The sequence below is a fragment of the Euleptes europaea genome, chromosome 11, assembly GCF_029931775.1.
Source record: "Euleptes europaea isolate rEulEur1 chromosome 11, rEulEur1.hap1, whole genome shotgun sequence".
Classification (NCBI taxonomy): domain Eukaryota; kingdom Metazoa; phylum Chordata; class Lepidosauria; order Squamata; family Sphaerodactylidae; genus Euleptes; species Euleptes europaea.
Window position 1 is genome coordinate 58,941,146 of NC_079322.1, and position 13,232 is coordinate 58,954,377.

Genomic DNA, 13,232 nt, shown 5'->3' on the forward strand with positions numbered 1-13,232 from the left:
GATCACATGAAATGATGGTATCGCTTTACTCTGCTCTGGTTAGACCTCACCTAGAGTACTGTTTTCAGTTCTGGGCACCACCATTTAAGAAAGATGTGGACAAGCTGGAGACCAAGTCCTATGAGGAAAGGTTGAAGGAGCTGGGTATGTTTAGCCTGAAGAGGAGAAGACTGAGAGAGGATATGATAACCATCTTCAAGTACTTGAAGGGCTGTCATATAGAGGATGGTGCTGAGTTGTTTTCTGTTGCCCCAGAAGGTCGGACCAGAACCAATGGGTTGAAATTAAATCAAAAAAGTTTCTGTCTAGACATTAGGAAGAATTTTCTAACAGTTAGAGCGGTTTGTCAGTGGAACAGGCTTCCTCAAGAGGTGGTAAGTGCTCCTTCCCTGGAGGTTTTTAAGCAGAGGCTAGATGGCCATCTGTCAGCAATGCTGATTCTATGACCTTAGGAAGATCATGAGAGGGAGGGCATCTTGGCCATCTTCTGGGCATGGAGTATGGGTCCCTGGGGGTATGGGGAGGGAGGTAGTTGTGAATTTCCTGCATTGTGCAGGGGTTTGACTAGATGACCCTGGTGTGCCTTCCAACTCTATGATTCTAAGTAATATAAGAAGCAGATCAAGACGCACCGATTAAAGGAATCCTGGATGGGATGGAAAGAGGCCTTGGAGAAAGTCCCAGGCGGGGAGTCATTGCCCAAGGAAAAAGCAGAATGAAACTCAGGCAGAATCTACCAATGGTAGGAAAAGCAGGCCACTGGCAGTGGGAGAGGGGGCAGACAAAGGACCATTATAGGCTTGGTGATGGAGAGTCACAGGAAAGAGTCCAAAGAACAGGCGGAATTTCTCATATTGATTTGAGCCATTCAGTTTGTTGAACTAACCTTTATCTTCAGGTCTCTAGTTCAGCGCAAAAATTTAATAAAGCCTCAGATGACATTGTGTCCCTGTATACTTCCAATATACAAATTGACTGGAATTCCTTACCGAAGGGCATGCATCAGATTCCCTAAAACATTCAGCTTTGTGGCAAATACAATGATAGCACTGTTGTCCATTTCCAGTGTTTTGCAGCACGGATGGTTCTGTTTGTGGCAACAACATGGAAAACGAACAATTATAAAATAAAATTTCAAATAACTTAGTGAAGAAAAAGCAAACAGATAACATCAATGTGTTCTGTTGGGTCCACATATCAATGTGCCCATTGTGTCATGATAGTTATTCAGGGAGGAGTGTCACATTCTTTAAATTAGTTATGTTCCTGGTACCATAAATAATTTTGGTGAATTTCAAAGGATTAAAAGAGCAAGCCACAGAACTATTTAAACTCCCCCACGTGATTTAAACATCAGCAAAACTAACTTTTTAAAAAATGATTTCCCATAAAGCAGGGATGAATACAGAGTTACTTTTTTGATAACAGCAGCTGACATGGCTATTTTCAAGCCTGTAATCAACCAGTGTTAAATATTCTATGAACTTATGGATACGAGAGCCTATGAGAAACATGGAACTGCCTGTTAACCTGCTTCAGAAATCAAATGAATAGCTGTCAAAAATAGCCAAACACATTGAGCTATTATTATACCAATTTCCAATTTTGTGAAGGTTCTTTTCTAGGCAATGGACAAAATCCGGTGAGGCCGCTCTTCCACAAGCCTCAGTGAAAGGAATAAAAGCTATCAAAGAAAACTACTGAGCTTCCATTCTTTCAATGGGGTTTACTCAAAAGACATTCTCATTGAATTTTTGCCAGTGTTTGCACTGCTTCACTGCTCCTTCCAGAGGACAGTACTGGAGACATTAAAAATAAAACAGAATTGTATTAACAAGCTATGTTGATGAAGTTACCCAATGAAAAAACAGAGAGAGACGAGGCCTTTATACAGGTACAGGTCCCCTGTGCAAGCACCTGGCCATTCCTAACCCATGGGGTGACGTCACATCCTGACGTTTCCTAGGCAGACTTTGTTTATGGGGGTGGTTTGCCAGAGCTTGGACTGCCGTACTGCAGCTTACCACTCTGCGTCACGGGGCCTTTGCTTCCCCCTAAATCAGGAGTCTTCGGTGCTTCCAGACCTAGAACTCAATGAGCATGGAACTTGCTGAATTGCAAGCACTAACAGGAAACTGCATGTTGGCAAAATCATGTGACAGGAAGGGGGGGTGGCAAAGTTGTGACCTCACAGGGTCACGGCCAGGACTGTGAACACAAGACCATGAGTGAGAGGGATAGGAAACACATGCTAAGCACTAGAAGGTACACCATAAAGAGGAACAAGCCAAGGGTTGGAGTCATGGAAGAATCTTCTCCACCCCTGAGCAACTTCCTCTCACCATTTTACTACTCCTTTGAATGCACATGCAAAGAGAGGCAGGAGACCCTTTCTTCCTATACATGGGGGTCCTTTCCAAAATGCAACAAAACTAGCAGCTCTATAAGAGCTCATGTCCAACTTGAAGGCCCCGACCCATAGGCTGAAGACCATTCCCTAATTAAGCCTAGGGACTAATTGGCTCTACATTACCCACAAGTGAATTTAACAAAATATCTTCTTCTTCCTACTGAAGAAAAACAGTTTCAGGAACGTTAGGACAGAGAACGTTAGGACGACTGAAAACCACCTTAGGCCCTCAGACAAATATTTTTCCTTGGAGATGCACATCATATGAACTATAATCACATGACTTGTCCACTCCACCAGCATTCAATGCCTCCTCCGCAGCCCTGGAAGCGGTTGCTGAAACATTCACCATCTACTGTCAGTTTCAGTCACCTTCACTGGCATGATAATAGTAATAATAGTAACAGGAATACATAAAACTCCATACTCGCTCAAAAGAGTCACACGTACAACAATACAGCCAAAACTTACCCATCAATTTAAAACTCTTCAGTTTTAAATGCTGTAATAATACATTCTCCCAAACGACAAATGAGAACCAGGACCTATTGCACACCACAGCTAATACCAATACCCTTTTATGTATTATTTCCCAGTGTCCGTATTGCCTCAGTCCAAGTATGTAAGGTCTACCGGTGGTCACCGTTGTCTATATGCTTTGTTAGTCCTGTGCTATGCTGGTGGGAAATTTCCAACCTCCGTTCTGCCACTTCAGCAAATCCTGATCCTTGGGAGGTCAGTGAACGTCCCCCCAAAAGAAAAAGAGTTGGTTTTTATATACCAACTTTCTCTACCACTTAAGGGAGACTCAACCCGGCTTACAATCACCTTCCCTTCCCCTCCCCACAACAGACACCCTGTGAAGTAGGTGGGGCTGAGAGAGCTCTAACAGAGCTGTGACTTGCCCAAGGTCACCCAGCTGGCTTCGTGTGTAGGAGTGGGGAAACAATTCCAGTTCAGATTAGCCTCCGCCACTCATGTGGAGGAGTGGGGAATCAAACCTGGTCCTCCAGATCAGACTCCACTGTTCCAAACCACTGCTCTTAACCACTACACCACGCTGGCATGCCAATCAACAGAGGGAGAGAAATCGGCAAAAATTGTTTCCTGATCCCTTCTTCTGATGAAAGCACTTTCCAACAGCAAAAAAATGTAATCAGGATCTAACTGCTTTCGAGCTGCCAAAAAAAGCTTTCCTTCAGACAGGAATAAAAAGCAGGAAATTATCCCATAACAATCAAGCACAGAAGCACCCCCTTCCACTTACATCATCTATGACGAACTAACCTCTTAGCCATGAATGCTGAACTTGGGAGCAAGAGAATTCACCAGAGTCCCACCAGTGTTTACATGACTTGGACACAGCTCTTGGAGACAAACAGTTGGAGAGAGAAAAGAGCCCAGCTGTGTAAAGTGAGCAGAGAGCAGCAGGACTCCCTTAAGGAAGAGAGAAACAGGAAGCGGTTAGTAGGGGGAAGCTAGAGAAAGAAAAATAAATGGTGCAAGAAACCCACTACCTGGGAACAAAAGCAAGTTTTCTTTTGCAGAAGAAAAGACAACTCAGAAGAAAACATTAAAAGTTGAATGGGGAGGGGAATCGGAAAAATGAAAGGGACTAGGAGATAGGCGGTGTGTAGTCAGACACATAACACGCAAAACAGGAAAAGGATTCTTGGAGACAGCCTACTTTGAGCTTCAGATCAACGTGTCAATACTGAGAATGGTATGGAAAGTGAACACCCTCTCTTCCTCACTCTCTGGTTTTCAGGAAAACTGGGTGCACTCATAGGCTAGAGAGGAGAACTCCACATCTGCATACCAAGACAAAGGAATGTCATCTGGATATTTTTGATAACTGATACTTCATCTCCCGATTCCCACTGTTGCGTCAATTCACAACCCAAAAAACCCAAAGTGTTCAGAATAATTATATTTTCACTGTTAAAAAGAAGTGATCCAAAAGACGGCACACTTTTACTCAAGGGGCTTGTGCTAATCTGATGGAATGTTTCACATTTTTTTCTTTGAACAGCTGTGAACCCACATGTCCCATAACAAACCACTTCTGAAATCCCCCTCAGTTTCAATAGCCATTTGTTCTGCAGTGCTGGAGCAGAGGATGCTATCTGAGAGGGGGGAAAGTCTCAGAGTCTCTCTGGACTCGTGATAATAATTTGATAGTTCTCTGGATGCTGGCAGGGTTACTCTGGCTTCAGCTTAGGGCGTAACTATATGGCATGCTTAAAGATGTTTCAATAGGTCAAACTGACCCAAGCATCTCTGGGAACTGTATTTTTTCTGGAATAAACCCCCCTATTCTGATTGGCTGGATTTCCGCTATTCTGTGTCACTCAGGTCAGCCTACAATACAATGGCTTTTAAGATCCTGTTAAATCAGCATGATCTTAATATCACCATTTCCAAAATAAATGTTCTCTTTATGAAAGGAGAAAAGCTATCACACCCTTGGTTTATTAATCGAATTCCCACAGAAAACATTTGTAATAGTGTACTCTGATACCCTTAACATTAAAAAAAATCCTGTGTACAAACTTAAATGCTGTCACCAAAAGCATATTTGACATACACAAAAAAGCAAATTCATTACTTACACAGTAACTTTTCACTCTGACAAAGTCAACTTTCATGGAGATGAACCTTTCTGAATTTCTACTGAGATTCTTAATATGTTCCACAAGGTCAGCACAGAATTTGTAGCCACCTTTAAGTACACAGAGAACCACAATGTCATTGTATCCAATATCTTGCATGATATCTTTGGCCAAACGTTCTATCCTAAAGCAAAAATTAAGGACAAATGTATGGTAAGACTCAGGTTTTGCAATGCAAGTATCCTAAGGCACAACACAAAAGAATTAAACTTTGCATAAAGCCCAATTTTAAACACATAAGCACGGTGATAGACCTCTGGTTGCACATCACCAAGATGTCTATGCATGACTAGCGGAGCCTGGTTGCAGGTTGACACGTACAACCGAATGTGCAACCAAATACATATTCCACGGACAGTAATGTACTGAGGACAGAGGTCATCTGCATTCAGAAGTACATCACCATTCTGTCACAGTTCCTCACGCACAAACACCTTGGATTAGGCAGAAACTAGCCAAAGATGCAAGGCATACATCAGTCAAGCGAAGCTCCTGCTATCTTCAGTGCAATTCCCACACCTAATCAGGCCAGCTTCTAAAGAGGGTCCATGAAACCCTAAGCAGAGTTACACTCTTCTAAGTCCACTTAGATGGGTATAACTCTGTTTAGGACTGCAGTGGGTGTGTAGGAATTCCTTGGCTGCTCCCTTACAAGCATTTCCACAACTTTAAAATACTTTAAAATACTTCTGATGTTATAACTTGAAAAGTGTGCAATAGGATTTTAACATGGCTCAGAACGAAGTTTTTAAAAAAATCTTCACTTCCATATATTTCAAATATGTGGATTATCTGGTCAGAGAGAAGTGATACCCCGCCCCCCAGGGGGATGGGCCAATTTTAAGCAGAAAAAGATAAGCATCATCTTTCAGATCTTTTTCTCACACTTTTTACTATTCTAAGCATTTGGCAAACAGAGTAATTTCAGGTGATGTATTGGCCCTCAAGCCATTCCTGTGTTAAAATTCAAAGCAGCTCTAACAGAAAGTATTTGAAGGTTATTCCTTGTGGCAGAGCATCAGAGCACACTCCCCAGTTGCTGTCAGCAGAAGTATGCTTTGTCAGAGCTTTTCAAAATTAATTTTTTTAATGTAATAAGTTATTCTCCAAAAGCCTGAAATATAAAACAGGCATGATGTTTGCATTTATATTTAAAGAGACTCTGAAGGATGCCAACACTCAAGAGTTGTGTTTGGCTGTAAAAATGTCACTTCAGTCCCCTGCTCAGCAGCACAGTTTTAGAAAGTCACAGCGGGGCTGGTTTATACTATGACCTGAAGTTACGTGAAGGAGCTTCAGGCTTGCACATTGCATCCTCTCGCTTACATGTACCATAATTTCCTCCCTCCTTTCAGGTTTCACAAACCAACCAACCAGCAAGCTTTTACAAATTTCACTATATTCAATTCCAGTGGCACTTTAAGAGAACAACAAGATTTTCAGGGTATAAGCTTTTGATAATCAAAGCTCCTTTAGTCAGATAGAGGTGATAAGGGAGCTCTGACTTTCAAAAGAAGAAGAGTTGGTTTTTATATGCCGACTTTCTCTAACTTTTGAGTCAAACCGGCTTAGAGTCTCCTTCCCTTCATCTCCCCACAACAGACACCTTGTGAGGTAGGTGGGGCTGAGAGTTCAGAGCGAACTGTGACTAGCCCAAGGTCACCTAGCTGGCTTCATGTGGAGGAGCAAGGAAGCCAATCCGGTTCACCTGATCAGAGTGGCCTGCTCATGTGGAGGAGTGGGGAATCAAACCCGGTTCTCCAGATTAGAGTCCGCCGCTCTTAACCACTATGCCATGCTGGCTCTCACCTTACAACCTGAAAATCTTGTTGGTCTCTTAAGGTGCTACTGGACCTACTCTACTATTGCAGCCCAACATGGCTACCCGCTGAAACAAATTTCGTTATGTGCTTGCCTTTCAAATTAGAATTGGAAAAATGGGTAGATTTGGTTGCCACTTCCAATGCTGCTCTGGAAGGGAAGTGTACAACGGTGGGAAAGTGAGATCACAGCACACAGATAGAGGACGAAGGCATGTGAACCCAAGCATCACTTATATAGAATTAAAATGATGGCATTACCCATAAACTAAACCTGTCTCTCTATCCCTAGGCCAACTCACCAGTTTGTTGGCTACGAATGCAGTACTGACCTCAGTGAACGAAGGGCAAGATGGAAATGTAAAGAAATTAAAGAACATATGCAATTAAAAAAAAACTTCTGGCCATCACTTGTAAAACAATTAATTGTTAACCAAGTTCACAAATTCACTGTTTCAGTTCTGATAAGACAACTCAATGCCAGCTTTAGCCATGTTCCAATAAAAAATGTGGCAGCTATTTTATCCAAACAAGCTAGCTGCGCAGGCAACAAAAAGAACAACCTCCTTATTTGTTCAGCAAAAAAGAAAGAGAAGAGGAACTCAATCTTGAACACCTGTTAACAAGCAAAGCAAAGTTCTTTCCACAGATGAGAAGGCTGAAATTCATGAGGCGGGTATTCAACATCTCAGTCCTAGTGACATCTCTTTGGGAGTTCATCTTACTGATTTTAATTGAACTTAAAGGTAAAGGTCCCCTGTGCAAGCACCGGGTCATTCCTGACCCATGGGGTGATGTCACATCCCAACGTTTATTAGGCAGACTTTGTTTACAGGGTGGTTTGCCAGTGCCTTCCCCAATCATCTTCCCTTTACCCCCAGCAAGCTGGGTACTCATTTTACCGACCTCGGAAGGATGGAAGGCTGAGTCAACCTTGAGCCGGCTACCTGAAACCAACTTCCATCGGGATCGAACTCAGGTTGAGCAGAGCTTGGATTGCAGTACTGCAGCTTACCACTCTGCGCCACGGGGCTCCTTGATTGAACTTATATCCTACTTATATACAAATAGCTATGGGGCAGATTATGGCCTAAACAGGAATGCCACTATTTTAATAGGCATGCTATTATTTTACTGAGCTAGGGAAGGATTCATTCTTGCTATAAGCTGCTTCCTGCATAGGAGTCACAGAACATTCAGCTATGACATGGGGCACGCTCACAGAACCTCACCTGTCCACAATGATCCCATGTGGAATGAGCACATAGTCAAGATCCCCATAATAGTGCTGTGGATACGTGAAGAGATCCAAACTATATCCCGGCCAATCATCTGAAATCTGTAAATCAAATAAATTACATTAGAAATCTTTATTTGCAGTACGAAGTTATTGCTGCATTGCATGAGTTTAACAACTGTTGGCAAAATGTTTGATAGAGGCAAAATAATCCAGGCACTTGATCATTTCCAGATCCTTTAAAACAAAGACTAGTGACTGAGAAATCACATAAATGGATTTTTTTTAATGGCAAGGAAAAAATCAGAAAATCTCTCTTTGTGTCTGTCTCGCTCTCACACAGATGCACGTACAATACATACAACCAAGTATACACTGGGTTATTCTTTGTATGTGCGTTGAGCAATTCTCATGTTACAGTCAACACATGTACAGCTGAATGTGTGCTACAAGCCCAACATTCATCTATGCACAGATCTCCTATTTTATTTGTAAAGTAAACACACACTGATTCTTACAAAGAGATGCACACATGTACAGGTAGGATATATGTGGGTTCACTGTAACATGTGGACACGGCTAGATCTTGCCTCAGTATTCTACTTGAGTACCATGAGGAAAGAGGCCTTCACACATTCCATCCTCATCCATGCCACCTCTTGCAGAAGAGAACCAGAACATCCCAGGGATAATGTAGAGATTCCTATGCTTTCTGGCATTTTAACAAGAACAGGGAAAACTTCTGGCTTGCCAGCATTCCATACATCTAAACTCACACTAGACTAGAGCATCCAGCTTTGGCCTAATTTCCTGTGAGCAGCTTTTATACGAAGATGCTGGCAGAAATTGTTTCATCCTGTCCATCTGGGCAAAAGTTTGTAGTTAAGAGTACCACTTTGTTTGTAATGGCATGATGACAGAGAAACAAAGCAGAAGAGGCTATGGAACACCCTGCCACACTTCCATAGGGAGAAAGGCAAAGCCAAGCCACAACAAACAAATTCTTCTGAAAAGAAGAAGAGTTGGTTTTTATATGCTGACTTTCTCTACCACTTAAGAAAGAATCAAACTGGCTTACAATCACCTTCCCTTCCTCTCCCCACAACAGACACCTTGTGAGGTAGGTGGGGCTGAGAGAGCTCTAAGAGAGCTGAGACTAGCCCAAGATCATCTAGCTGGTTCATGTGTAGGAGTGGGGAAACCAACCCAGTTCACCAGATTAAATTCCCAGAGACTTTAATGGAGTCAAAAAATTTCAGATATCTGAAAAAAAGCCCCCCAAAAGCCATTTACTGGTATGGGTATTTGGCCTTTTTTTGCTTTTCCAAACATTTTCAGGTCCATTAAACCTGGATCTGAAAAATACTGGAAAAAATGGTGCACACCCCTATGTCTCACTCACTGTAAATGCTAACACCTTGCATAACTCATCCCTCACAGATGTTGATTAGTTCATCTATCTAATTAGTAACTTGATACTTGACTCTGTTTATAAGTCATCCTGAACGTTCCTAGATTATACTTTTTGTTAATCCTACTTTGTCTATCAAAAGTGGGGAGCGATTACTCTTTTGACCGGAACTTTTTCAAACTGGCTACTCTTTGTAACCCTCTCCTGTTGTTTGCGGCCTACCTTTATTTATTTACTTCATTTATATCCTGCCTGTCTTCCCAATTGGGCCCCAAAATGGGTTACATCGTTCTCCTCTCCTCCATTTGATCCTCATAACAACCCTGTGAGGTAGGTTAGACTGACAGGGTGTGAACTGGGCCAAGTTCACCCAGCAGGCTTTCATGGCAGAGTGGGGATTTGAACTTGGGTCTTCCAGATCCTAGCCTGACACTCGAACCACTACTCCGTGCTGGTTCTTCAATATGAACACATTGGCCTAATGAATGTACACTGCAAACCTCTCATGAAGGGTCTTCGGACTCACAAAAGCGTAAGGGGAAATAACATTTGTTAGGTTCTAAGGTGCCACTGGAATTCTGTTTTACCCTCTGAAAGGGTTGCTGAGAAACAAGGCACAAGGGTCAGTTTCACAGAAATAAAGGATTCGGTGCACGTAAATTCAGACTTAATGTAAGCCTCAGCCATCTCTTATGATTCTATAGCAGATCCCACAAGATCCTTTCCACATTCGGCAGGTAGCTGCCTTCGACTGAAATTAGACCATCTGATTCAGTCAGTGTTTTGTAGTCCAGATGGCTATCACTCTCCAAGGCGTCTCAGGCAGAGGCATTTGCTATCGGAGATTCTGTCACTGGAGATACCTGGGACAGGATCTAGGGCTTCCTGCCTAGGGAATGTGCGCTCTACCGCTGCGCCTCGGTCTCTCTTCAGCTGACTAAGGGAGTCGTGCAGTCTAAAAAAAATGAAAAGAAACTTCACAGAACATTGTGTGAACACGTCTCTCTCATCCTTCCTAACCTCATAGGGACAAGGCAGCCCAAGAGGAGCGGACAGGGCAGGAGGGAGCTCTTGGAAGGAGCTATTTTGGGGGAAGAGGCCATATGATAATCGTTGAAATGCATCTCTGCAAACACCGGACTCCCCGCGTCCTGATGCTAGTGATGCTCATTACCTGTGGTGTGAACGAAATACCTTTGCACCAAAAGCAGCCTACTGTTAATAACCATGCAAGATCTTAACACTCTTTGTAATCACTTTGTTGCGTGCCTCCTAATCAGGACGGCCATTATAAGAGCGATTGTTCCCCCCCCCCAAAAAAAATATATGATCCCAGCTGAAGGTAACATGTTTGGAACTGAGTATGGAACCCCGTAGCTCATCCAGACCACTTAAAAGAGGAAGGTGTGATTTTGTAGATGAGGCACAGGACAGTGTGTGTGTGGGGAAATAGTAATGTTAAAACTCCTGGGGGTAGGAATGAAAACAACTGTGCAAAAACTAGACACTAAACACCTGTAATTTCCCCACAAGTCTAGAAATTCAATGCTGGCCTTAGCTCTCTTCTAACAGAAAACCAGGTAGCAACCCTAAAACGGGAGATCAGTGGAACATGGCTGAAGAAAACAAAACACTCTTGTGTTCTTTGCATTCATTCATATGAACATTAAGACCAACGCCACCCCTGGAATTCAGTCAACAACCACAGATTAGAATCCGTGCAGATAATCATGCAACGAAGAAAGGTGGCGGGGAGAGGGGATAATCCACCATTTTCACTGCTTTTCATTATACCAAAGGTGCAATGTAACAAAAGCATTCAGGCGGCACATCATGCGTATTAAGCGGACGGGAACAAAATGTGCACGCACAGAGACTAACCCCGTTTCAATTCAGGTGTACATTTGGGGGGGGGGGCTTGTAAGGGTAATCTTATAAAACGGAAGTAGAAAAGGGCAAGAGTCCAGTTGCACCTTGAAGACTCACAAAAATATTTTCTGGTAGGGGATGAGCTTTTGTGAGCTGCAAGAAATCTTTTAAGATGCTGCAAGAAACAGTGGGTTGCACTGAAGTGAAGAAAGAGCCTTATCCAAGGTGAGGTGTGTCCAATATTGGAAGCTTTGGCCTTTCTGTGGCTCACGAAAGCTCCTACCCTACCAGAAAACATTCTTGTTAGCCTTTAAGGTGCAACTGGACGCTTCCCCTTTTCTACTGCTGCAGACAGACTAACACGGCTACCCACTGTGACTTATAAAACAGAGGCCACTTATTCACGGAAGGTTTCGTATTGGATTTGCCATTCTGTAGATGCACGAATTCTCCAAACTCCGCACGGGAGCTTCTTGTTGAATTTTGAGAATATGGACCGGGGGGCGGGGGAAAGTGCATCTAAAGAGGGGCAACCCCAAGGCAAAACCTCCCAGGCATGAAGGGCAAAGAGTGATGGAGGGGAGGCGGAGTGGATCCGAGGAAGGGGATCAGGAGAGTGGCTCAAGCCCCAGGAAGGGAGCCGGCCTCGGCGCCAGCTGCTGGCTTACGGGAGGGAGGGAGGGAGGGGGAGGCTGGGCATTTACCACGACCCCTCGGCCGCTGCGTCCCGCCGCCGCCGCCGCGGGGCTCCTCGCGCTGCTCAACCCGGCCATCTTCCGAAGGGGGTGGGTCAAAGCCTTGGAGGAGGAGGGAACCGGAGATCTGGAGGGATCGCGGGCTGCAAGCAAGCCAGCCAGCCAGCCAGCCAGCCAAGCACGCACCGGAGGAGGAGGAGGAGGAGGAGGAGGAGGCGGTGCTTGCAGGGACCAAGAAGGACCCGCAGCTGCAGAAGGAGGCGCGCCAAGGAGGAGGCGTCCCTTACGCGCGCTGGGGCTGCAGCCTCCCCCAGCCCCCTTGCATTCCTGGTGTGTGCTCAGTGCCGTCCAGTCGCTTCCGACTCATGAATGAAAGTCCTCCCAAATACCTTTGACAGCCTTGCTCAGATCTTGCAAACTGAAGGCGGTGGCTTCCTTTCTTGAGTCCACCCGTCTCTTGTCGGCTCTTCCTCTTTTCCTGCTGCCCCTCAACTTTTCCTAGCTCGATTGTCTTTTCCAGCGACTCTCTGTCTTCTCATAATGTGTCCAAAGTAGCATTTGAGGAGCAGACTCTAATCTGTACCTCCCCAATTTCCTGCATATGGAAAGCTAGGTGGCAAGAAGACAAGTTCTCCTTGAGTCAGAAAGGGCAAGAGTCCAGTAGCACCTTAAAGACTCACAAAAATATTTTCTGGTAGGGTAGGAGTTTTCGCGAGCCACAGCGCAATTCTTCAGCTGTGGCTCACGAAAGCTCATACCCTACCAGAAAATATTTTTGTGAGTCTTTAAGGTGCTACTGGACTCTTGCCCTTTTTGACTACTGCAAACAGACTAACACGGCTACCCACTGTTTATTGAGTCAGTCCATCTCTTGTTGGGTCTTCCTCTTTTCCTGCTGCCTTCAACTTTTCCTAGCACGACTGTCTTTTCCAGCGACTCTCTGTCTTCTCATAATGTGTCCAAAGTAGCATTTGAGGAGCAGACTCTAATCTGTACCTCCCCAATTTCCTGCATATGGAAAACTAGATGGCAAGAAGACAAGTTCTCCTTGAGTCAGAAAGGGCAAGAGTCCAGTAGCACCTTAAAGACTCACAAAAATATTTTCTGGTAGGGTAGGA

The 13,232-nt window shown here is 44.1% G+C and overlaps 1 protein-coding gene across 2 annotated transcripts in view; it reads right to left on the bottom strand.

The window, feature by feature from the left end:
* PRTFDC1 (phosphoribosyl transferase domain containing 1) overlaps positions 1–12,203 on the bottom strand; it is a 53,901-nt gene extending 41,698 nt beyond the window's left edge. For both annotated transcript variants that reach the window (XM_056857543.1, XM_056857542.1), the window contains exons 1-3: positions 12,124–12,203; positions 8,135–8,241; positions 5,023–5,206 (exon numbers count right to left, since the gene is read on the bottom strand). In XM_056857543.1, the coding sequence (XP_056713521.1) occupies positions 5,023–5,206; positions 8,135–8,241; positions 12,124–12,192 (360 nt within the window). In that variant the 5' untranslated portion in view covers positions 12,193–12,203. The remainder of the gene's footprint in view (positions 1–5,022; positions 5,207–8,134; positions 8,242–12,123) is intronic.
* Positions 12,204–13,232: the final 1,029 nt, after the last annotated feature.